The 26,742-nt window shown below is 37.1% G+C and overlaps 1 protein-coding gene across 3 annotated transcripts in view; it reads left to right on the forward strand.

Moving 5' to 3' along the window:
- The window catches only part of brinp2 (bone morphogenetic protein/retinoic acid inducible neural-specific 2), a 123,934-nt gene that overhangs the window by 34,307 nt on the left and 62,885 nt on the right, over window positions 1-26,742 (forward strand). For all 3 annotated transcript variants that reach the window (XM_083541704.1, XM_083541705.1, XM_083541706.1), the window contains exon 2: window positions 12,214-12,532. In XM_083541704.1, the coding sequence (XP_083397830.1) occupies window positions 12,264-12,532 (269 nt within the window). In that variant the 5' untranslated portion in view covers window positions 12,214-12,263. The remainder of the gene's footprint in view (window positions 1-12,213; window positions 12,533-26,742) is intronic.

The raw sequence follows: 26,742 nt of genomic DNA on the forward strand, positions 1-26,742 counted from the left end.
TTCTTTCTCTTTTCTTATATGTAATATTGATTTTATGTCTCATTTCCATTAAAATGGAGATGAATATTAGGTTTGTATTTAAAATTGGTCTTTACACCATTATTGAGTGCAATAAACATGAACAAATGACCAGTTAGATAGTTATATACATATTCATTTTACATTAGATTCTAGAGCATTATATTCCTTTTATACCCCATCAAACTTGCCAATGTTAATAGGTATTTATTTATTAAAGAACAGGTAATATTTGATGTCATTTATATTTAATCAGTTTCATTTAATCTTGTTTAATGTCATTTTATCGCATCCATTTAAACTGGATGCTGATTAGACAAAAGGCTCATCGTGTTACTGAGAAACCACAAATCACAGCATCCTGTTTGCCATAAAAGTTTACCTTTCAGCTTTATCTTTGCCTCCTGCATTGCGCTGACACTGGACATACCTTACAAAAAAGCTAAATAAACGTTTCCTCGTATCACCATTTCAACAACTACACATTTGAATCCTTTTTTTTGGATTAGGCTTTGCTATAAAAATTATAACATATTAAAACAAGTGCATTAATAGAATGGGAGACACAGTCAGATCTGCTGTTATGCAAAATAAATCAGAACTAATCAGAATTGTGAGTTCAGCATTGCTGTTGTATAATCACAGCTATTACACGGCTTGTTAAACAAAACATGCAATTTTGAACAGAATCAATTACTGAAAATAAAGTCGAAGAATAAGCTAATTATAAAGTAATATACCCACACTGGGTGAAAACCTTGTGCCCTATATGCCACACACACGTGAAAAATACAATTCGACTGACAAGATACACAGCAAGCTGACTATTCTTAGTATATGCCCTTTTATGGGAAATCTAACCTTTCTGATTTTTCACCTTGCATGAGACTACATACACTTATTACTCTCATTATTTCCTCTTGCAATTATAGTGACAGCCGATGGGTGGAAGATGAGTTCACTGAGCTTTTCTCTCCTTTTTCAAGCTGCAGTAAGAACGGATGCTTATTATAACTAAATAAAACGTTATAAATGAGGAAATGAATTTCATCACGTTTACGCAGTAAGAATTAAAATCCGATGTAAGTAAGACAGTTTTATGGTAAGATTATGTGGTAAGAAGGACGATTGCATCATTAGTGCTTAAGAGATTTCACCCCACCATGTGCTCAAGCGGTTAGAACAGCTGGACATCATCGCACTAAGAGATCATTTCTACCTTGATAGAGAGATATCTATCTCACATCATAAACCAGCTAGACTGTGTAAATCTAATCTGAATCGATAGCAAACAGGTCAACTTGGATAGATCGCCTTCCCCTAGTTAACATTCAGCAACATCTGGCTTTGCTGATTCAATTGATTATTATTACATCTTCCGGCTAACCAGAAGAAAGCCTGTGCCTTAATGAACAGGAAGACACACACACACACACACACACACACACACACACACACACACACACACACACACACACAATCACGAAACTTGAAGGTGTGGATGAGTCAAATGTGATTACTTGCACCTGCGTTTATTACCTCTTTTATATTATTATCTGAATAAATAGTCATGCTAATATAAAAAATTAAAAATAAAATAGGTGGATGTAAACATATACTTAGTATTTTTGTTTTTTATCTCACAATATTTTTGCTGGAAAATACCATGTCATTATCTTCTCAGTGTGAAAGTGGATCCAAAATCTTCACACTCTGAGGTGTGGCCATGTATAGTGTTGGCCCTTATTAAAACTTTGGCTTTAAAGCAGGTTCTCGTGTTCTACTTTGCTGCTTCCAATCTATATCACTCTGACATGTCCATGTGCTGTAACAGTGTGATGCAAGTATTTTAGAATAGGATTCATTCCTTCGTTCCCACATCTCTTCTTACAAGAACAAAAGAATCTCACGCCCCCAGGCCACCCGTTCCCTGCTTCCTGCTCTGCAATACATGTGAAATGTGGTGCTGCTAAGACAGCCAGCCACTGTAAATTTCATTCCATAAAATAAGATTTGGTCAGAACAGTTGTCAGAGAGGCACAGCTCTACTGTAATCCTGCTGACTGTTTCAGCGAAAATCCAAACAGATGTGCGGAGGCCTGTGGCATGGGAGCTCATAATTACTCTCAAAGTGGTGAGAGCAAATATGCTGATGAGTTTATTTCCAGTTTAATGTCTTTGCAAAAGAGTGGAAGAATGGCCCTGCTTTCATCGTCATACTCTACAGCAGGGATCAGTACAGGAAATGTCTCAAAATCTCAAATAGGTCACTTCCTTTGCATTAAACTTCAAGCTAGGTTGTGTTAAGCCCTTGTTCAGTTTACTGCTGGTTGTTATGAATTCATTATAAGAGCCAGAACTGATTTGAATTGAATGTCTTTTATTAGCTCAATATAGAAAACTGCAGCAAAATATTTGTTTATAAATTGTCTGTTTTGTCAAAAGAAGTCTAAAACTTTATTTTTGCTTCCTGTATTAACATGCCTCAACAATTTGTATCTGAAATAGCATGGTGCAATTTTAGGTAAATCAAACATATCCAGCTGGGAGCAGCACAGCAGGTCTTACCAAGTGTCTTAGGAACTGTTAGTAATAAAAAAAAGAAAAAAAAATAATGCCCAGAAAGTATTTTACAGTGTTAAGATTAAATAACTACACATACCACCATTAGTCACTTGGTTGGTGGTCAGCAACTCGGGTAAGCTTTGCTCGGATGTGTCCCAGGTGCAAATAATGACCCTGTCTCAAATGGAGTATTTGTGAGGTCTTCATCTGTGTCTGCCAAGTAGATACAAAAGGCCGCAGGGTGTTCAATTTCTCATTTTAGGCTTTAAAAGTGTGCCCTCTGTGCACTCTTATTGCACCATTTAGAAATGCCTGCATTGAAGCAGACTCAGCAGCAGGCTTTGCCATTATTAGCAAGAGCCATCGGCCAAAAGTATATTCAGTCCTAAATTGTTATTCTTTATTCATTTTACTTGTCATTAGGCACCACTGCAGTAGTATTTAATGTGAAACAGATCTGATACAAATGATCTAACCGAGTGTGTGTTCATCTAAACCCTAAGCCTTGATTTATTTGAAGCTAACGTGTGCAATCAAATGACTAGTGACTACATTTTTCAGTGTAATCTTATTAATAATAAAAAATATAAATAAATAAATAAATATATAATTTCTCCAAAAGGAAAAGGAAGTTTCTCTGTTTTCTGTGTATCTCTGTATAATCCTCACAAGAATTTTAGTGTAATTTTGTGACTTTTTTCTTTATGAACAATCATAAAAGCACCGTTCATGACAATCCCTTTTTAAATGCAATTTAATGTTAATTTGTAAAATTTACGGACAATGAAATACAAATGGTAACATACATAGTTAGATTTGTAATAAAAGTTACCACAACACAATTTTGTGAGTGGCCAGAAGATTTGGCGAGATTTATTTATTGTAGTGGCTATTTAAATAATTAGGTAAAGTAGAGTAATTTACAGCAGTGACAACTTCACCCATATCCAGACCAACTTGTGTTTATCTCACTAACCCCCCTGAGCAGCTATGGGTTAAGGGCCTTGCTCAGGGGCCCAGAAATAGCAACTTGGTGTGGATGGGATTTAAACTCCCAACTTTCAGATCCAAAGCCCAATACATTAACCACTAAGTTCCCACATTTCCTTGAGCTGTGACAATTCTCAGCTAATGGTTTGGTGTTTTAGCATCATGTGCTTTGCAGACTTGTTCAACCCAGTAGATGTGTTGCACATTCTTTCCTGAGAGATGTTGACACTAAATATAAACAACCTCAGCAGGATGTGAAAACATGCCGTTGCTCTAATGACATTATACATTCTGCCATTCCAGACCTGTTTTGTTGAGGAATTTACCAGAAGTTTCAATTCAACCAACTCAGAGATGAATGTTAACTTCAGGCACTATTAAAAACCAGCATTGATGACTGGATTATGATCTGTCGTCAGTTTTCCAGAACCTAAATGTATTAATGACTTTTTGAAATATACTAGTGCTCAGCAAATGCTGAAAGAGATTTACCCAATAACAGGAGGTTAAAAACATGCTGGCAGATAAGTCCTTGACAATTCATTTCTCGACTCGGCACAGATTCCCCTCTCCACATGGCATTCGCACCAGATGGGTAATTCTACATCACTGAGAATAAAATAAGATACAAATGCACTGTACAACAGCGACTTCAAACCTAGAAAAGCACTAAAATAATCCTTCAGCGCTCCAGAGCGCACAGGCCGTCCACCAATCCCTCACAGCTCCTGGTGAGTGTTATCTGATCAATTAGTTCCTGCGCCATTATACCTCACTAAAGCCCTTAAGTAAAGTGAACATCTTGCCGGAACCCAGCAGGCTGGATGTCTTGAGCTCACCTCTAAAGCCCTTTTAAAAGGGGTGAGCATAAATGGATGCTATAAGCTATATGTCTAGAGTCACCCCGTTACATTGCACGTCCTAATTATACGCTGATAAATTCAAAGCAGTCCTGTCCTATACCCAGATTTCCTCCAGGGCTTAGAGGGTAAATATAAAGACACCTGAATTATGCAAGTTGAGCATGTAAATGTCACAGCTAAATTCAGCACTTCTTCCATTGTTTCACTGGCATTTTCAATATGTTTTATGTATTTTATAATTAGTCAGGATCTCCAGAGGCCATGGAGGTATGAGCCAGAGCATCGGTTCGAAGATGTCACTGCTGGAGCCCAGGACTTCATTTGAAAGGCAAATGTGAAGCAAGAATTCTGATATTTTAGTACAAAAAGATGTCCGTAAATGACTTCTCTTCACTCTTCCCCTTTCAAAAGATAAAGGAAAAGCGCTAAATTAGTGCTCATGGCACGGATTTTGGAAGCCGTCTGGATTTTCACCCTAGTTAACGCTCAGTGGAATTAGCATCAGTCTTGCCTTTTTTTTTCCCTTTTGGAATGGCAGACAACACGCAGAGCTAAGATAAAGTAATGCCGGCAGGAGGAAAGTGGAAGTGAGGCCATTGGAAAAGGATGCAATAAATTGATAGAGGGAAAGCAAGAGAAAGAAAGAAGAAAAATGATGATTTGGCTTGAAAAGAGCTGTTTTGGCAACCATCTTCTATGCTCCTGAGCAGTTGAATGCAATTTGCCTTTTTTCCAGCATAATGAGCTGTGAAAGAGGAAAAGCTCTGAACTGAACCTTAGCCAAGTGGGAGTAACAGACAGAAAGACATGAGCATGGGGTGTTGCTTTGGCCATTATTGAACTGTTTGCTTACAAACACACACATAATGCTTCCACAGTAATTTACTGTACCTCTAACATACACATGCAAACGCTTCAATAGTGTTTGCTTTTCTATACACATACTGTAAGCTGTGTGTTTGATTGTGGGAGTTAAAAGTAGTAAACACTAGAGGATTCTGTGTTAATATGAGAGAGATAGAGAACGTTAAAGCCCTGCATAACGGTGTGTATCTCATGGTTCCCTCACATTTTCTGCTTTACTTACCATGTTTGCAGAGCAAGCTCTAGAAACCTTTTGTATCGAGGAACATATTCATGCTGCAAGAAAATTCTGTGCAGAGGAATGTAGAGGTGCAAATGTGTTAGAATCTCTGAATCACTGAACAGTATATCTCATTGAACCTCAACAATGATGGAACTGGTATGATTGGATATTTGGTGCCACCAAGATGAGGATGGGCCCCCTTTTACGTCTGGTTCCTTTTAAGGTTTCTTCCTCATACTGTCTCAGCGAGTATTTCCTTTGCCACAGTTGCCACTGGCTTGCTGATTAGGGAGAAACTTACTAAACCTTTTACTAAACCTATACATTCAAGTCAAGTCAAGTCAAGTTTATTTGTATAGCGCTTTTCACAACAGACATTGTCTCAAAGCAGCTTTACAGAAAACAACAGTGAAGGTGAATGGTGTGCGTTTGTCCCTGATGAGCAAGCCGTGGCGACAGTGGCAAGGAAAAACTCCCTTAGATGATATGAGGAAGAAACCTTGAGAGGAACCAGACTCAAAGGGGAACCCATCCTCATATGGGTGACATCAAGAGTTTGGTCATAAATCTTTCAACAATACAGAACAATTTGTGATCATCATAGATCCAGCATCAGCTTCTCCATGCCAGGGCCTTTAAACACTCGGCATCTACTTCTTCATGATCATCCATAGGTCCATAATCTTCACGAGGTGGGACGTGACTGGAGCTGGCCAAACCTCAGGAAGCCTCGGGATGGGGAGAGAAAGAGAAGCAGTGGAGAGGAATTAGCGTAGCTGCTGTTCATGATATTAACAGCACAAGTTGATAATGTGCATGTAATCATATATTCTGGAGCACAAGGTTGTGATGTGATGTGTGTGATGTGTGTTATGTGTAGGCTTTGCTAAAAAGATATGTTTTTAATCTACACTTAAACTGGGAGAGTGTATCTGAACCCCGAACACTGTCAGGAAGACTATTCCAGAGTTTAGGAGCTAATTGTGAAAATGCTCTTCCGCCTTTAGTGGACTTTGCTATTCTAGGAACTACTAGAAGCCCAGAGTTTTGAGATCTCAGGGAGCGTGACGGATTGTAGCGTGTTAAAAGACTGGATAGATACATGGGAACCAAACCATTTAGTGCTTTATAAGTGAGTAGCAGTAGTTTGTAGTCTATTCGAAACTTAATAGGAAGCCAATGTAGGGACGATAAGATTGGGGTTATATGATCGTATTTTCTTGACCTAGTAAGAACTCTTGCTGCGGCATTCTGAACTAACTGAAGCTTGTTTATTAATGATGCAGGACATCCACCTAGTAATGCATTACAGTAGTCTATTCTAGAGGTCATAAACGCATGGAGGAGCTTCTCTGCATCAGATATAGATAACATATTTCTTAGCTTAGAAATATTTCTAAGGTGAAAGAAGGCTGTTTTTGTGACTTGAGTGATGTGATTTTTAAAAGATAAGTTGCTGTCTAAAATAACTCCCAGGTCTTTTACCGTTGAACTAGTAGTTACAGAACAACCGTCTAAATGCAGGCTGAGATGCTGGAGCTTCTGTGTTCTATTTTTTGGGCCGATGAGCAAAATCTCCGTTTTATCAGAATTTAATAGCAGAAAGTTATGGGTCATCCAATCTCTTATTTCTTCAACACACTCAGTTATGCGAGCTAATTGAGCTGTATCGCCTGGTTTGGATGAAATATATAGCTGGGTATCATCAGCATAACAATGGAAGCTAATTCCATGCCTTCTAATAATATTTCCTAATGGAAGCATGTATATTGTAAAAAGCAGGGGTCCTAGAACTGACCCTTGTGGCACGCCATAATTTACTAGCATTATCCTGGATAGCTCTCCATTTAAATCTACGAAATGGTAACGATTGGACAGGTAGGATTTAAACCAGCTTAATGCCTGTCCCTGAATACCGATGTAATTCTGTAAGCGATCGAGGAGAAGATCATGATCTATAGTGTCGAACCCAGCACTAAGATCTAGTAAAACTAATAGGGAGATGTAGCCTTGGTCTGAAGCTAAAAACAGGTCGTTAGTGATTTTAACTAGAGCAGTTTCTGTGCTATGATGGGGCCTAAAACCTGACTGAAACTCTTCAAAGATATTGTTCTCCTGCAAGTGGTTACATAACTGGGCAGCGACAATCTTTTCTAAAATCTTAGACATAAATGGGAGATTTGAAATTGGTCTGTAATTCGATAGCGTGTTTGGATCCAGATTAGGTTTTTTAATGAGGGGCTTAATAACTGCTAACTTGAGGGATTTAGGGACATGACCTAACGATAGTGAGGAGTTAATAATATTGAGAAGAGGCTCACCAGCTGTATATAACACTTCCTTCAGTAGTTTAGTGGGAATTGGATCTAACTGACATGTTGTTGATTTAGCTTTCATAATAGCATCATACATGAGGGGAGTGGTGGCTCCAGCGGTTAAGGCGCTGGGTTGCCGATCGGAAGGTCGGGGGTTCAAGCCCCGGTATCGCCAAGCTGCCACTCTTGGGCCCTTGAGCAAGGCCCTTAACCCTCTATGCTCCGGGGGTCCCTTACGAGGGAAATATCAAGGTCCGTGACGTCGGAGTGACGTGGGGCCGCCTTCCCGTGGGCTCACCACCTGCAGGAGGGACCGTAAGGGACGGTGCTGTGAGGATTGGGCAGCGGTCGAAGGCGGGGGCCTGCTTAGACTGCTGACCCCGTGACCCGAATTACGGATAAGCGGGAGAAAATGAATGAAAAATGAATAGCATCATACAGCTCTTCCTGTCCTATACATGTAAAACAGTGTAGTTGTGGGGTTGTAAGTACGATTGTGTCGGGAGATGCTGTCAGAGGTTGAACTGCCACAATTGTTTTTCGAATGTTATCTATTTTTTCAGTGAAGAAATTCATAAAGTCTTCACTACTAAACTGTGATGGAACACATTTTTCAGATCCCTGATTTGTTGTTAATTTAGCGACTGTACTGAAAAGGAACCTGGGGTTGTTTTTGTTATTTTCTATGAATTTGCTCAGGTGTTTAGCTCTAGCAGCTTTTAGCGCCTGTCTGTAGCTAAGCATACTGTCTTTATACGCAATTCTAAATACCTCCAATTTAGTTTTCCTCCATTTTCTCTCCAGATTACGTGTTGTTCTCTTTAGGGCATGCGTATGACTATTATACCAAGGTGCAGGTGCTTGTTCTCGAACCTTTTTTAACCGGATGGGGGCAACAGTGTCTAAAGTGCTAGTGAGGATAAGGTCTATGTTGTTCGCCATCTCATCAAGATGATCAGCAGTTATGGGTTTAATGTGAAACTGAGATAAATCAGGCAGGTTATTTATGAATCTGTCCTTAGTGGTTGGAATAATAGTCCTACCAAGGGTTAGGGTTAGGGTTAGGGTTAGGGTTAGGGCTAGGTTAATCTGCTCTACCGGTAGTGTGTACAGTAGGAGATAATGGTCTGTGATGTCATCACTCTGGGGTAAAATATCTATATCAGTGACGTCTGCTCCGTAGGATATTATTAAGTCTATTCTTTTATACTATTCTTATAAGTCATTCTTTTATACAACTTTATAATTTCTTTAGCTCTGTAAAGCTGCTTTGTCCATTGTGAAAAGTGAATAATAAAATTAATTTAATCAAATAAAAATCAGGCAATGAGAGCAGACATATTTAGTATATTGTTATTTGCACAGGTATGTTGCAGTACAGGAATTCTTGTGCATCTCTCATTCAGCCTTATTCACAAAAGGTATACACAGTACTTACAGGAAATATACTACAAAAAAATAAATAAAAAAAATTTAAATACTGTGTAAACATATATATATATATATATATATATATATATATATATATATATATATATATATATATATATATATATATATATATATATATATACATGTTTACACACATTTTTAGCAAATAAAAAAAGTTTTTTCTTGCAATTCTGAATTTATCTGTAACTATGTTGTCGGCCTGAAGTTTGAAGCTGTTGGTGTATGAACGAGGGCTCCTTTGCTTCATCTGCCTTCTTTAGAGCTGAATGTTAGACAGAGTTCTCTCTAGTAAACGGAGGCTTAGTTTAATACCATATGATTCTTCCAGTAACAACGAGATCGCACAGTTTGTGAAACCACGCCTAAAATGGTCCTCTATGATTTTATTCATTGCTTCACAGATCAATCTATTGATTGTAGTCTATTTCATTTTAAAGGTGTAAAGCTTTCTGGCCCTACAGAGGTGGTGACGCTGCCTGATTGGCTAAAATAAAGCCAGAATTGCGAGAAACAAAGTCGGAATTGCAAGAAAAAAAGGTGGAATTAGGCAAACTTTTTTTTTTCGTGGCAGAGACATTTTGAATAGTAGTGAAAGTATACAAATAATATAAACAAAGAAACGAAGAAATAAACGTGACCATTTGTGCATTTTATGCAAGTATAAATACAAACTTCCATTCTATTTATTTTAAGTAGCATAAGTCCCACCCAACAATCCCAATCAACATGCACTTATGATACTGAAGAGACTTGCAGTTCAGTAGAAACTCTATTCATGAAAAATATAAGCACAGTGAGCTATGATCTGAAAATTCATTTATTCAGAAGATAATGTCATTGGTTGAGAAATTTACACAGAAAATTAATGAACTTTTAGAAACATTATCAAAGCTATCTGCCCTACACCTCTGCATACACTATACTCAGCATAATGTGCTTGTTTTTAGTCACACGTCCCCCGAATCGTAATTAATACGCTTTCACACAGGCAGATTTCGAAATCAGTTTCATGCTGTGCTGTTATTAAATCCTAAGATCCAGCATGTGTGGAATTTTGGTATCCGCAAAAAAGCATATGCTTCGTTTGCATCATAAATGTGTATCAGCTTCTCTTTAAACTAGTAAATTACAAGCATCTCTTGCAGCAGTGTTGGAATGATATTAACGACACTTTCTCTTAACGACCGAGAAAGGCACTTTGTTAGCGGCGGCTCTGCTGTAGTTTGACTAATAGGCTGGCATTTAGGGAACCTGGAGCAGCATTGCAGGATTTGATCAATGTTATCAGCACAGTAATGTAGTTCATCATGGACACTTTCTTTCTCAAACGCACACACACACACACACACACACACACACACACACACACACACACACACACACACACACACACACACACACACACACACACAAAATTCTTTCTTCCTCCTCAGTTCCTCTGTGTGCCCTATCGCTCCGACTGCATTTATTGCAGTGCAAACGGATACCTTTTATATATGTGTGTAAACTCAAGATGCACACCGCACACTTTCATTTCATAAGAGCTGTATGTTCAGAGAAGGAAGGTTGAGAAAGTAATCTGTAAATGTACCTCTCATTAATTCAGTGTATTGTGAAGTAACTAGTGCTTACTCTTTAACTCCTACTCTACAGACTCTAAGATAATATAATTATTTTTTTCTGCTGAAACATTGCATTTAAACTATTGAGGCACTGCATTAAAAAAAAAAAAAAAAAAAAAAAGTACTGGGAATAGAAAAAAGTCTGGAGAAATATTGGATTGAAATATGTAAGAGGGAGCTGGAGGAGAAATGGAATAGTAAGGAATTAGATTAGTGAGAAGATTGCTGGGCACAGAGCAAAGAGAAGGAAGGAAAAGGAAGAAAAGGGTGGAAAGAAAAGGATATTCTACAGAGAAATAAACGTATTTCTGATTTCCTGTACTGGTACTACCAGTGAGCAGGTGGAAATAAGATGTTCTTGCATAAACATAAACATTATCTCTCCATATCCATCGGCCTCAGGCAGCTTTTTGAATTGTGCAGGAATAGACTATTCCGAGTAAATAGAGCAAATTATATATGCATTATACATGGAAGGTTATTACTGGGTTACAAAGCATGCTTTGGATTTGGATCCACTTGCACACTTGCAAACTAATTGCTTTTTCTTTCCCTCTCTAAACCCACAATAGTGTCTTGCTCCACTTCCAAATGAAAGCAAGGTAGTTCATACATCATTAAGGGCCCAGCTGCACATCTGGTCCCAGTGAAATTAATTTTCATTGTAAATTCAGTGATGAGGAAACAATGTCAGGGAACATTGATGGTCCCCCCCCCCCCTCCCCTGTATAATATGTGCATCAGTGCATTAGTAAGTTCTTTTCCAGATCTTATGTTGCATCGCTGAATCTACCACTCACGTATTAATATTTGGCCCATGATAGACCCTTCGACATTCGGACTTGTTTATTTTTTCCCTCCAGTGAACTATTGAATAATTGAGTGTTTACTCTGCCGAGCAAACTATTCTCTGAAATTCCTCTTCTGCAAAAAAATACACAGACATTACAATATTACAAGGTAATACAAGAATGCTGAAAAGGTCAACAGTGAAAGAAAAATCTGAAAGATGAATTTTGAACTGCTGCTTTATTTTCCTGTAATTCTTAAACACACGTTCTATTACTGACATATTATTTATAGTTATTATGTATATATATATATATATATATATATATATATATATATATATATATATATATATATATATATATATATATATTAGTTCAATTAGTTATTAGTCAATATTAGTTTCATTTTGCTGCTTTGTATGTAATAAACCCAGTTCTTCCTAATCTTATATGTTTTGACCTGACACTAATCTATCTAACATGAGCGCTTTCCTTTTTCTCTGTCTTCAGGTCAGGCGGGATTGGCAGAAGAATGCTGGTCCCAGGTGTCCAGGGGCAGGATGGCGTTGTGTTGGCAGAGCGCTCTGGGTGTTAGATGGTTTCTCTTGATGCTCGTGTGGCGCTGGGCACCTCTGGGTGCTCTGAGCTGGCTCCTGGCCTCTGCTGAGCGCCATGAGGCTTTGTCTTTCTCCTCTCTGCCTGGCAAGGCGAGCGTGGCTCAGCTGGACTGGCTCCTGTCTGACAAGGGACCTTTCCACCGGTGTCCGGAGTACACAGAGTTCAAGGAGCGCTTTCAGCAAGGCTTTTCAACACGCTACAAGATCTACAGGTAAGGTCTAGTTCCTCCATATGGGAAACAGGACGATAAATAGTTTTCAATTTAGAAAAGCAGCACAATGGACAACAAAGTATATGCTGTAAAATCTGCTTTTAAAATTCAATAAAAAAAAATAAAAAAAATTAATAATACAACCATGAACACAGTCTGCAGGGGTAGTGAAATGCGATTTTTTAAAAATCTTTCCCATGTTTGATATTTGCATTAGTTTTTCTATGTGAGAAATCCTTTTACTGACTTAAGGGCCTTGAGACACGATATTTCCCCCTGTATTCAGCAGAATGTGTATATGCATCAAATGACACTCAAAATCAAATTGGATTTATTTTGCCAAGTACAAAATGTAATTCTGCTGTTCAAAACAAAAAATAAATGACAAACGATATGAAGTCTAACTGCAACATGCAGATGAGAAAAAAAACCTTAAGTTAATTACAGGCATTGGGGGGCAGCATTTTTTTCTTGTCACATATATACTACAGCACAGTGAAATTCTTTCTTTGTATATGCCAGTGAAATTAGGAAGCTGGGAAAAGCCATGATACAGCACCCCAGGAGCACAGCTGGTTAAGACAGCTTAACAGCTTGTTCAGGGGTCCATGAGCAGCAGTGTAGCAATACAGGGGCGTGAACCCCTGAACTTCTGATCAGTAACCCATAGCCTTGACCACTGAGCTACCACTTCCCTCGCCGCAAGCCACCAGAACAGGTTTATTGCACCTTAGCATAGATTTAAGACGAGCATTTTTTCTAAATGTATTCTCCTAATAAATGATTTGATGACACTGCTGGCAAATGCTATGTAACTCAGGATTGAGATCTATTGACTGTGCATAGCATATGATTTAAACTTAACAGTCTATTCAGTAAGCTCTCAAAGCCCTGGTTGTCATTCTGGAAATGTTTCACCCAAGTATAATTATTACAGCAACTTAGGGGACAAGTGGACCCAAGCCATGCCAGCAGAATCCCACAGCATGTTGTGACCTGTCTAAAGTAATATCTCTCCAAGGCAGTGTCATCCGTGTCATAAAAAGTGGCATAGAATTATAAAGATAGATGCAAATGCATGACATAAATGGGCCAGACCCCGCATAGCTTCTCCCTCCTGTTCTGCACTGACTAACACAAGTGACATTCACATTTATTTTCATGGTTTTCACAGTGCCAGAGCTCAGCGATATGCAAAAAATAATACTTATATAATCTTGACAATTTCCTGGATTTCTTACCAACAGAGCAAGTAATGTTACTGTGTGTTCTCTGCTAAAATAATGCTTATATAATCTTAATTTGGCCTAAATATATTAAAGGAATTATTTTAGGATGAAGGATTCGTTTTGAAAAGTTATTAAATTGAGCCGTTTGGTTGATTAAAGCTTTTTTTTATTTTTTTCGGCCCAGCTATATGAGAGAAAATACATTTACAGAAAATCGTATTATCCGTATTCCATGAACACAATCTGCAATACAACTCTCCACAGTTTAAACCTGAAATACCTAACAATATGAAGTCTTTGGGGAGATAAAACATCTGGAAAACACATCTTGACTACTAAAACATTGTCTTCTATATATAGTTTCAGGTATGAAAAACTGTCTGAAAGTAATTTTTTTGTGGTTGAGATTCACATTTCACTTCATAATATCCCAAAAATAAGGATATCAGGTGTCAAGTGCATGTAGGTGCCAATATCTCTGGTCTTATCCATTCTTTTATTACAGTTTACTGATGTGTTCAATATATGGCATAAAAGCTATTAAATTTTGGTTCTTTGTTCGATTTTATTTTCTGTTATGCGCTTAATATAACAGTAGCGTATATATATTTTTAAAAATATGAATAGGGTCTATATGAAGTATAGTTGAAAACATAATACTCTGTGTACATGGACTTATCTGTTGTTGTTTTCTTTCCTGAAAAATCAAACTGTATAAATTGCACATAAAGCAGCACAGCACCGACACTTTTCTGTCAGTTTTTTTTTAAGACAAGAGAAAAAAGGTGTCTGAACTCAGCATATGTTTTATTAAAGGATCATTGTCAAAGTTTGTAGCAGGGCTCTAGATAGACAACACCAAAACAGTTGTTTTACAAACACGTTTGTCAATGCAAAACATACGTAGCTGGGTGTCAGAAGGTATAAAATCATACTTGTAGAAATTATAGGCAAAAGAATAAACTTCAAACCAGTGCGCGCACACACACACACACACACACACACACACACACACACACACACACACACACACACGCATATATATATATATATATATATATATATATGTATATATATATATATATATATATATATATATATATATATATATATATATATATATATATATATATATATATATATATACAGTGAGGAAAATAAGTATTTGAACACCCTGCTATTTTGCAAGTTCTCCCACTTAGAAATCATGGAGGGGTCTGAAATTGTCATCGTAGGCGCATGTTCACAAAATCTAAAAAGAAAAATTCAGAAATCACAATGTATGATTTTTTTTACTATTTATTAGTAAGATACAGCTGCAAATAAGTATTTGAACACCTGAGAAAGTCAATGTTAATATTTGGTACAGTAGCCTTTGTTTGCAATTACAGAGGTCAAACGTTTCCTGTAGTTTTTCACCCGGTTTGCACACACTGCAGGAGGGATTTTGGCCCACTCCTCCACACAGATCTTCTCTAGATCAGTCAGGTTTCTGGCCTGTCGCTGAGAAACACAGAGTTTGAGCTCCCTCCAAAGATTCTCTATTGGGTTTAGGTCTGGAGACTGGCTAGGCCACGCCAGAACCTTGATATGCTTCTTACAGAGCCACTCCTTGGTTATCCTGGCTGTGTGCTTCGAGTCATTGTCATGTTGGAAGACCCAGCCTCGACCCATCTTCAATGCTCTAACTGAGGGAAGGAGGTTGTTCCCCAAAATCTCGCAATACATGGCCCCGGTCATCCTCTCCTTAATACAGTGCAGTCGCCCTGTCCCATGTGCAGAATAACACCCCCAAAGCATGATGCTACCACCCCCATGCTTCACAGCAGGGATGGTGTTCTTGGGATGGTACTCATCATTCACTCATCTTCCTCCAAACACGTTTAGTGGAATTATGACCCAAAAGTTCTATTTTGGTCTCATCTGTCCACATGGCTTTCTTCCATGACTCCTCTGGATCATCCAAATGGTCATTGGCAAACGTAAGACGTGCCTGGACATGTGCTGGTTTAAGCAGGGGAACCTTCCGTGCCGTGCATGATTTTAAACCATGACGTCTTAGTGTATTACCAACAGTAACCTTGGAAACGGTGGTCCCAGCTCTTTTCAGGTCATCGACCAGCTCCTCCCGTGTAGTTCTGGGCTGATTTCTCACCTTCCTTAGGATCGTTGAGACCCCACGAGGTGAGATCTTGCATGGAGCCCCAGTCCGAGGGAGATTGACAGTCATGTTTAGCTTCTTCCATTTTCTAATGATTGCTCCAACAGTGGACCTTTTTTCACCAAGCTGCTTGGCAATTTCCCCGTAGCCCTTTCCAGCCTTGTGGAGGTGTACAATTTTGTCTCTAGTGTCTTTGGACAGCTCTTTGGTATTTGGTCATGTTAGTAGTTGGATTCTTACTGATTGTATGGGGTGGACAGGTGTCTTTATGCAGCTAACGACCTCAAACAGGTGCATCTAATTTAGGATAATAAAAGTAGTGAAGGTGGACATTTTAAAGGCAGACTAACAGGTCTTTGATGGTCAGAATTCTAGCTGATAGACAGGTGTTCAAATACTTATTTGCAGCTGTATCATACAAATAAATAGTTTAAAAATCATATATTGTGATTTCTGGATTTTTTTTTAGATTATGTCTCTCACAGTGGACATGCACCTACGATGACAATTTAAGACCCCTACATGATTTCTAATTGGGAGAACTTGCAAAATAGCAGAGTGTTCAAATACTTATTTTCCTCACTATATATATATATATATATATTTTTTTTTTTTGTCTGAGGTGACACTGAAGGTGTTCAATAGGGTTCGAGGTTAATAGCAGGCCAATCAAGATTTTTTAGTAAAATCTATGTAAAGCATATCTTTATGGAGCTCACTATGTGCACAGGAGCATTTTCAAGCTGAAACAGGTTTGGGTCTCCTAGCTAAAGTCAAGGGAAAATTTAAGGCTACAGCATCCGTGTCAGGAAACCACTGGCCACTCCCCACCCTCAGCACTCAGCACACTTGCAGCACCTCGCCTTCATACTAATCACCTTCACCTGTCTCCAATCTACACTCTCAGTTTATAAGACCCCCGTTCGCACTCACTCACTGTCCGATCTACGGTTTAATCTGGCGATCATCTTTGTGTTTCGGAATATACCCGTTTTCCGGTACATGATGCTTCCTAGTTTCTGTTGGTTTCCCAAGGCTAATAAACATCCTATTTGTATTCTGGTTTCCGACTTTTGATCAAAGTGTGACAATCCGAAGACATCCTATCAAACTGTGTGCCTCTATTTTGTGCTAACAAAAGACTTGGTACGAACCACAAAAGTAATATTATATTTTAGAAATTAACATTATTAATATCAAACTTTTTCTGTTAATGACTTTTTTGTGGTTCATAGTCCATTTAAAAAAAAGCCTTTCGATTAGCATATAATATTCTAGTGAATGTGATGGTATAAATAAATAAAAAAAAAAACTAATTGAAGAATATATTAAAGGAATTTGACAGCCCTCCAATAACTATACAGTATATGTTGAACTGATCACCTCTATAATGTTGACTTGCATGTGACTTACAACATGGACAGTAAATATGCAATGCACAGTGAATTTACTTTAATTATCACCGAAACATGCACAATAAATTATCATAGTGTAATGTGACACGTTTCGAAATGCCATGTACAATGTACTGTATGATGTATATAGACACTCACAAGTATATTATCACTTTCTGTTGCTGTCTGTTAAAGTAATTACAGCACATTTAATAAGGTTTTACATCTAAATAGGATTAAATACATGGCAACCTCTTGAGTAGTCATACTGTTATTTTGAAACTTTTAAATCTATCCATAAAACCAAAGAAACAAAACAAAACAAACAAAAACAAGTATGCTTTTTTTTTTTTTAACCATATATGCACTCCATTCATACTGACAACATACTGAAAGCTCTATTTAGGCATTTCTTTCAGAAGTTATTATTTAAGCAATAAATTAAAGAAACATGATCCGTCACAGTGTGATGCAGTCCACAGTTTGTGGAGTTACTGTTACCATTGTAAATGTGATTATTTTGCATGGTTTTATTCCTTGGTTCTATGCCAATAAAAAGGACATTCTACTTTTAATCTCTTTATATATTTCTATTACATGGAATTTCCATGATACCAGTTCCTAATAGCTGATATCATATACATTTTTTAAAATCTATTTTGTTGTTCTTAAAATTAATAAGCCAAAATAATTTTCAGAGAAATTTCAAAGCACAAAGTCTTCCGGAAAAAAGGACTGAACGTTGCACAGGCCTGAATGTTGTAGATATTGTTACATAAGTCTCATTCAATAACTGTTAAATATAATTCCGTTTAAAATGTTAAAAGTCTGGTATAGAATCTACATGGGGTGAAAACAGGGTTGGACACAAGTTCAGGACATGAACCATATGTTTTTGTTTAAAATTATTAAAAAAAAAAAAACCCAGAAGGATTTTCTGAAATCTGAAATAATCTTTATTATTTTTTTTTTATCTTTATTAATTAATGTTCATGATTCTGTTGATATGCTTTATTTGTTATTAAAATGTAAGCAAATGTGTGATAGTGACCATGTTAACTACTCTGTACAAAAGATCAGATTTTCCTCAGGCTTTTTCTCTTCTACAGAAGCATGTGTTCAGCTGACACTCTTGTTGATTTGAAATGGATCATAGGAACTTGCAGAGTTCTTGCCAGCTCAATAATTAAAATAAATAAATAAATGAATACATTAATTAATAAATGTGGAAGCTATAATGTTTTTTCTTAATTGGTTTAATTGGACTTGCATGAGAATCTGACCACATATCAGGTCAAAATGTTGCAGATGCAAAGTTCTGTAAACAAAGTATTTTTCTACTGTAAATACTGTGCATAATGTATAATTTTTATTAAATTTTTTTTACAATCCCTATTTAAAAAAAGTTGGGGCATTGTGTAAAGTGTAAAAAAAACAGAATGCAACGATTTGCAAATCTCAAACACATTTTACTTTTTGGAACATAGAACATTTATAAAATGTGATAACTGAGGATTTTAAACAAAAATAATTTTTTTTGATGGCTGCAACATGTTTTAAGAAGTTGGGATTGGGCAACAAAAGTATCACTGCTCAGTTCAAAAAGCTGTGTCTCTGATGTATGAGAGTGCATTAGTGCCTGTGGAATGGGCAGCTTTAACAACTGGAAAGGCTCCATCAATGCTGGACGGTATATACATGTTTTAGTGCAACAAATGCTTTCATCCAGAAAACCACTTTTTAGGGAAGGCCTTGCATATTTAACAAAACAATACTAACTGAATATTTGATCTATTACAATTGCATGGCTTTGTAGTAGAAGAGTCCGGGTGCTGAACTGGCATACCTGCAGTCTAGAAAAAATTGGTAAATCATGAAACTGAAAAGAAAAAGAAAATAATGTACGCATTATCAAAGATGAAAAAAATACAACAAAGGACATCAAGAACTGTTGAGCAGCTAGAATCCCGTATCAGGCACATATAGGGCAACATTCCTCTTCCAAAACTTCAGCAACTGATCTCAGTTCCCAGATTGAGATGTGTTGCAGCCATCAAATCTACCTTAATTCTTCCTTAATTTTATATATTCTCAGTTAAAACATTTGATATGTATTTTATGTACTACTGTAAATAGAATATGGGTTTATAAGATTTGCATTTCATTGCATTCTGTTTCATTTAAGTTTTACTCAGGGTACATTTCTTTAGGGTAATTTCTTTTTTGAAATTGGGGAAATTATTTTTCATTCTAAAAGGCAGTACTGCCTTATTTTTATTATATTATTTCAGGACAGATGATATCCATTTTTCTGTTTGTTTTTTGCTACATTGATTGGTATACTGATCCATGATAAGTCATGATGAGAGAACAGTGAATGTTTTTCTCCTTCACCGTGGCTGACAGCAGTTCTGTGGGTGGATTTTGGCTTTTTTAGTCTGTGTCTTATGCCCCATACCTGTATGTGGTTGACTCTGATCAGTGCATTATTATTCGCCTAGCAGAAAACTGCCGAGAATACCCCTGCTGAAGAATGATGGGTTTGCAGAGAGCCAAACAAGGTCTTGCTGGTGCTGTTTGAAAGGTTGTCTTGCAGATTGTTTTAAAGACCAAAGTGTGCGATTGTTCTTGCTAAGGTAGTGTGAATTTGTGTGTGCATGTGCACTGTGCTTCAGTGGAGGTGCATAAACATCCACTGCCTGGGCCAAACATGGCTGTATTTACCCCACAAATTGCAGTTTCAGCTGCCCTGGCCTTTAAATATGATAACAGATCTCTTTCTAAAATGCACAAGTGGAGCAAGAGAGAGAGTGTATGAAAGAGAGAGAGAGAGAGAGAGAGAGAGAGAGAGAGAGAGAGAGACAGAGAGAGAGAGAGAGAGGGAGAGAGAGAGAGAGAGAGAGAGAGAGAGAGAGAGAGTAAGAAAGGAGTTTATGTGTATTTGAATACAGTATTATTATAAACTTTATTTCTAAGTGTGTTAAGATGTGAACTTTCCATTGATTGTGTTACAGAATGCTGAGAACATGTGTTAAGTTGATGATCCTTGGCTCTCCATTCTACATTCATAAGTACTTCAGTCTGCTGGTGTTTAGCAAGGCGACAAACAACACTATGAGTTGTTTTGTGCAAGTTACAGTTTGTCACTTGATTTAAAATGTCCCTAGATTCAAAAAGTTTATACTGAGTTGTACATTATGCTGTTGTAGTGAGCAACAAGACAAATTTCAAGCGTTTATCAGAGGTTTATAGGAAAAGGTCTGTGGTTGGTTATCTGCCATGTCACTTACATTGGCCCCCTCTATCAATCTTTATTGATCTATTTATCAACCTCTCTAACTGTGCATCAGTTAGACATTCCCAATAAATGCCCCATTTAATTACCTGGCATGACATTGAAAAAATACAATGATGAAATCATTTGCTTTATGTTATCAAGTGATGCAATGCCAGCTCGAACGTGTGCTATAGAGATTGCAAATTCTGTCGATTTCCCAACAGAAACAACACAACAAATGTCTCATGAAAGAAAGACAGGACAACACTCAGACAGGTAACCTTTGTGTGAAGAAGAATGAATTAGATTTAAGAGTAAACCATTCAGTCTAGAACTTTCTAGAAACGTCATTATGCAGTGGTGGGCGATCCAGGCCAGCAGAGTAGAATCACTTCTGTTTTAATATTTTATGTATTAAATTATTAATAGTTATTTCATAGCGTGTCTCTCAGGTGTGCTGCTACATGGAGCGTCTGTTTATTGTGGACTTTCTATTCAATCAGATTTCAGCTATCATATCACATATTGCCAGAGTTAAAGGCAGAGGTGGCAAAAGTACACACATCCTTCACTTAAGTAGAATTACAGATAAGTACTAATTATACTTTTTTACTCAAGTTAAATAAAAGAAGTTTTAAAAAAAAGGGCTCTGGCATGTACTTAAGGAAAAAGTACCCATTACTACTATCTGTTTTAGTGTCACACTAGTATTTAGATGCCACGTCATATTAATATTAGAACTGTCAATCGATTAAAATGCACCGTTCTAAATGTACCGTAAATGAATACTTTCCAATTTTTTTTAATACTCCAATCAACATGGGCATGGACAAATATTGATGCTTTATGCAAATGCATCTTTATTATTCGTGAAACCAAACTCAACATAGAACATGAAGATATTCTTGTAAATGTTTTAAAGTAATTATGTTGTTTTAATTTACATAAATCTTCAGGACACCAAACTGAACCTTTGCTATTTTTCCAAACAGACTTTTAATGATGTGATTTAAAAGTAGACTTTTTAAGATTTCTATACATATATTTATTATGTTTGTGTAGCGAATTTTGCTCGCAAAAAGGGAAAAATTTATAAGTAATTATAACAGGTTATAATTACTCCCAAATATTTAAATTAAGTTGTTGAATTGACGGTAATGGAATTAACGTTACACTTATTTGGTCTGTTCGTCTGCCGAACAGACAGTATAATCTTTTATTAATTCTATAAAAGGGGTACCTCCCTGGCCAAGAAAGATGCAACCCCCCTTTATTTTATACTGTACAATTAATAGAGCATGTAGTTAAGATCAAATATTGCAGGAATTTCGAAATGTGAGCGGCACTCAGAGACAATCACTCATGACAAATACGGTCTTTAATGAATGAGACAACACAACATAGAACTAACTACACACACACATACAAAAAGATAAAAATTAAAATAAAAGAAACAAAGGTTAAGAATGGGTAAAAGGAGAAAGAGAAGGAAAAGGGAGAAAGAGAGAGAAAGAAAGAAACGGAATAGCAAGCTTAATCTTCAAAATAACCACAACCTAAACGAGAATCATCAAGATATTCACCTTAAAAATAAGGGGCTCAAGCTTAATCACGCATTTAGACTGGTTGATAAAAGGGTTACTTACATTGGCTTGTTGCACAAAAGTCCGGATGCGGTAGACAAACGAAATTCTTGAAGAGTCCGTTAGGAGGCAGTTAGAAGTTCTTCCAGGTTCTCCTGAAGATCTGAGTAGGAGAAGTTCTTAAAGGTAAAGCTTGCCAGAAGATCTCTCAAAAGGGGGTTTGAGTCCCGTCTCAGAGAACAGGTTCTTAGCGACGGTTGGTGGTGTTTAGGACATTTTAAAGGTCCCGAGTCACACCCATCTTTGGTGGAATGGCCAATGGAGAATTTTTCAGAGGGAGAAAGTTCCTTTGTTCGTGCGTTTGTGGGGGTATTACCTGTTTATACTTGCTTTGGAAAACTTATAAAGTTTTATCCAAAGTGTATTAAGACAGTACGTTACTTTTTATGATCATATAAAATGCACATTTGTTTGGAAAATAAAGAACAGATACTTTTGTGATCATTTTAATATTAAGCATGGAAAAAAAAAGACAGTGTTAAAGCAGAGATACATTAATAAACCTTTAAAGTGTTACTATTGTTGAGACAGAGGGTCCCTGTAAAGTCAACCAGAAAAGTCAAGGGGGTTATCTAGCTTTGGGTCTTCCGGGGTGGGGGTATGACACTGTGGTATGAAAACCCCCAATAAAAGTGTAAGCCTTGGTGCTTTGATTGAAATGCAGATGTCAAGGGTTAAAAGAAATGCCTGGGACATGAAGTCTAAATGACCTTTACCCAGATGCTACATTTGTGAGGCAAATATTCACTGAGATTCAGGATGTTTTATTTGTGTGTATGTTAGGAGAGAACACAGAGATGGCAGAAAGCGCACCCTGTCTGTTTTCTTTACTTTACAAAAGCATACCTTTACAGATTCGAATGATGTGTTGCTCTTATCTGTGCGATCAAAAAAGACAATAATTTAAGTTCGTTTTGCTGTTATGAGAAAAAAATGCCACAAAAACGCGCCGGTGCGTTAGTCGCCCCCCAGAGGGATAACTGTGTGCATCATAGCGGATATTGGTGCTAATTTGAGACTTGGTGCATCACTGCTATATTAATACAAAACGAATTTAAGATTTTGTTACCTAATGAATGTATCCAGGCTGAACATCCACCATATAGAACACAAGCAGAGAAAAGATGATGATCAGGTGATCAGAAATGTCTCTGTTCTCAGTCATGTTTACATTGCTGACGCCCTCTGTCTCATCCACGTTAACCCCATACTTCTTGTTGCCTTCTGACTGCTCATTGTTAGCTTTATAAATTAGCCTACATCTGTGGTGTGTGAGAGCCAGGAAATGATACACCAATGGTAGATTAAAAAAGCCGTGCATTGACAGGAATAGGCTGATGGTCTAAAAACGGTGCGATAAGAAGGAAAAATAAAATTTTCAAAAATTACATTTCACCAAATAGAATAAAACTAAAGTAACGATCCTGTTTTAAAAAAAGTGAAGTAAATCACTGATTCCAGAAAAAAAAAATATTTGTACTGCGCTACTTCCCACCTCTGGTCAAAGGTATCTATTTGCCTTGAGCCTTCCCAGTTTTGCAGCATAAAATCCATATTGCTTGAAGGCTGTTCCTTTAATCAATCAGATTGTAAGCTGCAGTCACTGGGGCCATCTAGCAGGTGTCAAATAATGTTTCATGTCATTTTCATGGATAGTCAGAAATTTGTAGCAAACTGCACAAGCTCAAATATTTTTATGCAAATTGAATAGCTGTTTTTTCATGGCTGACAGAGGAGAAAAAATGGACTTATTTATTGACAGATATGCTTACAAGAACATTTACAATGTTCTATTCAAGAAAAGTTGAACATCTTCAGGAAAGTTCGAAACAGTTGTAAAGCTTTTTCATACTTTTGCATTTTTTTTTTTTCCTATAGAATTTGCACACAATTGGGCTTCATTTCAAACCCCCCAGGAAAACACTAATGTATGAAAAAATGCACAAAAATGCACAGAAAACCCAGGGTCATTTTATGTGGTTAATATTGATGCTCCTGCCAGAGATGATGTATGTGGGCGGTGCAGATGTGGCTGCAATGTAAGGAGACTTGTTGAATTGTGTTCATTGGGTTTCTTGCTTTAGTAATGCCATTCATTCTTACTGTGTAAGATACCTGTCTGTGATGCAATGCTCTGATATACAGCATTTCTGTATAACATTGATGATTTCTATACCCATATTGATATTATTAAGAGGTGGATTGATTCTGGTAGGACACCACTTGGTGGTACAATGTTTGGCCAGCCACTGTTATTAAGTACATACACAATACACAATAAGTGAACTAATAAGTGACAATATTATTTATTATTTACAGTATTTATAGTGATAAAGTGTACTTTTTTGTGTGCTATAATGTAAATGGTAAATGCACATTGTAAATGTAATAAAGTGTACTATTTTTGTAAGCTAATGGCCTTCTTCCTGTCATGAAAAATCCAAACTTATAAAAAAGGTCATGAAAAACAAGTTAGACAAACAGCATTATAAACGATAGCTCAGTACGCTGTAATTGCAGACAAATTGGGCTAAAACATCTGACAGAGGTTAACTCAATTTAGACATGCTGCGGCTGGAAACAGTGAAAATAGAACTTTTGCATATTGTGGAAATGACCTCCTGCTGACATGCACTGAGGAACAGCTGCCTTTGCACAGTGGTCGGCTCTCTGACAGCATGTTTTTCAGCTAATTAATATTTAATTTTGTCTTGAAAATGAACTAAATAAATGCCAGCACAGGAGAAGTCAATCCTTCTCATTTAGCTGCAGTCAGACTGGAATACAGACATGTACAGTGCATAGGTTTCTATTAGCTGGATATATAAGCTGGTGAATACTGGCTCAGTGTGACCTGTAAATTCAGATCCTGCTGGACACAGTGTCAGGGAAAAATACAGAAAATGTATTTAAAGGATATACACATTTACGGCAGTTTGGCAGATGCCTTCATCCAGAGGGATTTATTAGCTTATAATACACGACAGTTATCTGATTTGTACAACCGAGCACATGAGGGTTAAGGGCCATGCTCAAGCATCCTGTCACTGGTGTTTGCATCATTACCTACTGCTAGCCACTAATTCATATAGGTATTAGCTCCTGTGAAATATATTTTTTTTTTTAAAGGGGAAAAAACTTTAATGCTGTGGTGTCTGGAATGTATAGGAAGAGAGACAGTGTTTGCACTTTTGATTGGTTATGTAATATATTTTTTCTTTTTATTGTTTATTTTATTTTATTTTATTTTATTTTATTTTATTTTATTTTAATTGAATAAGCTGATACATGGGGTAAATGTAAGACAAGATGGTTATGAGACCGTAATGGCCAAGGCAGCACAGAAGCCCTAAGGGGAAATTTTGGAAGATAGATGAAGTCCCATACGAGCCGTTACCTGGGGGCCACAGCACTTTCAATGACAACCAACAAGGGCCTAAAGATTTACTCCCTATGGAAATTGTAGCCTAGTAACAGCTGGTTTCCAGGGGCAGTGTGCATCAGCAAGAAAATAACATCATGTCATATTGTAAGGCAGTAATGGACAGGAAGAGGAAAAAAAATACAAATTGGCCCTACGGAACTGATGAGATGTAGCTCAGGTACTGGGAGACCTTTGATAATGTGAATCATGATGACTGCACTATTTTTCTGCAAAATATGAGTGGCCAGACTTTTAGATTATGTAAAGCCGTAACCTTGGAGATGCAGGAATTTAAATAGGATTTATATAAGTAGGTGTGTGTGTGTGTGTGTGTGTGTGTGTGTGTGTGTGTGTTGCGCTTTTGTAAAAACTGGTGACTTGATGCAATTTGCCACTTCAGTCTCTCCTTTATGAATGGTTAAGGTAACACTCTTCAAGCTTCTACTATCTAAAATCAGATTTCACATGCACTATTGATGTGTTTCTTTGTATCTGAGTTTTGCTGACTTGCTTTTTTATCGTATTGCGTTGCTGCGGATTTTTGCTGAAAGCAGGATTTTGTCATTCCTTATTTATTTAGCATCGAATGCTTAAAATACTTTTTTTTTTTTGAGAATACAAAGCAGTGAAATACAGTACAGTGGCTAGAGAGCAGGGTGAGACTTCGAAAACAAAACACTAACTGTAAAATCTTTTGTGAAACTGAAGTCAGGGGGAAAAATTAAAGTTGGCCCCTGATGCATGGATGCAGTACACAGATCACAGAGGCGACAAATCAGAAAGCATATGGGCTACAATGGCTTATTTAAAATGTAGACTGAAACGGGTGAGAAAGTCTGTGTGTCTGAACAAAAGCTGCTGCATTTTTTTACTTTTCATATATATATATATATATATATATATATATATATATATATATATATATATATATATATATATATATATATATATATATACGAGGTCGAAAATTTTAATGTCGAAACCATTCAGCAACTTCTACATTACGATCAACGGAGAACAATCCAAGCCATTGCTGTCATTATCAGTGTGCCATACAGAGCAATGGCTACAGTCTGCTACAA

This window comes from Silurus aristotelis (genome assembly GCF_946808225.1).
Source record: "Silurus aristotelis genome assembly, chromosome: 5".
NCBI classification, from domain to species: Eukaryota; Metazoa; Chordata; class Actinopteri; order Siluriformes; family Siluridae; genus Silurus; species Silurus aristotelis.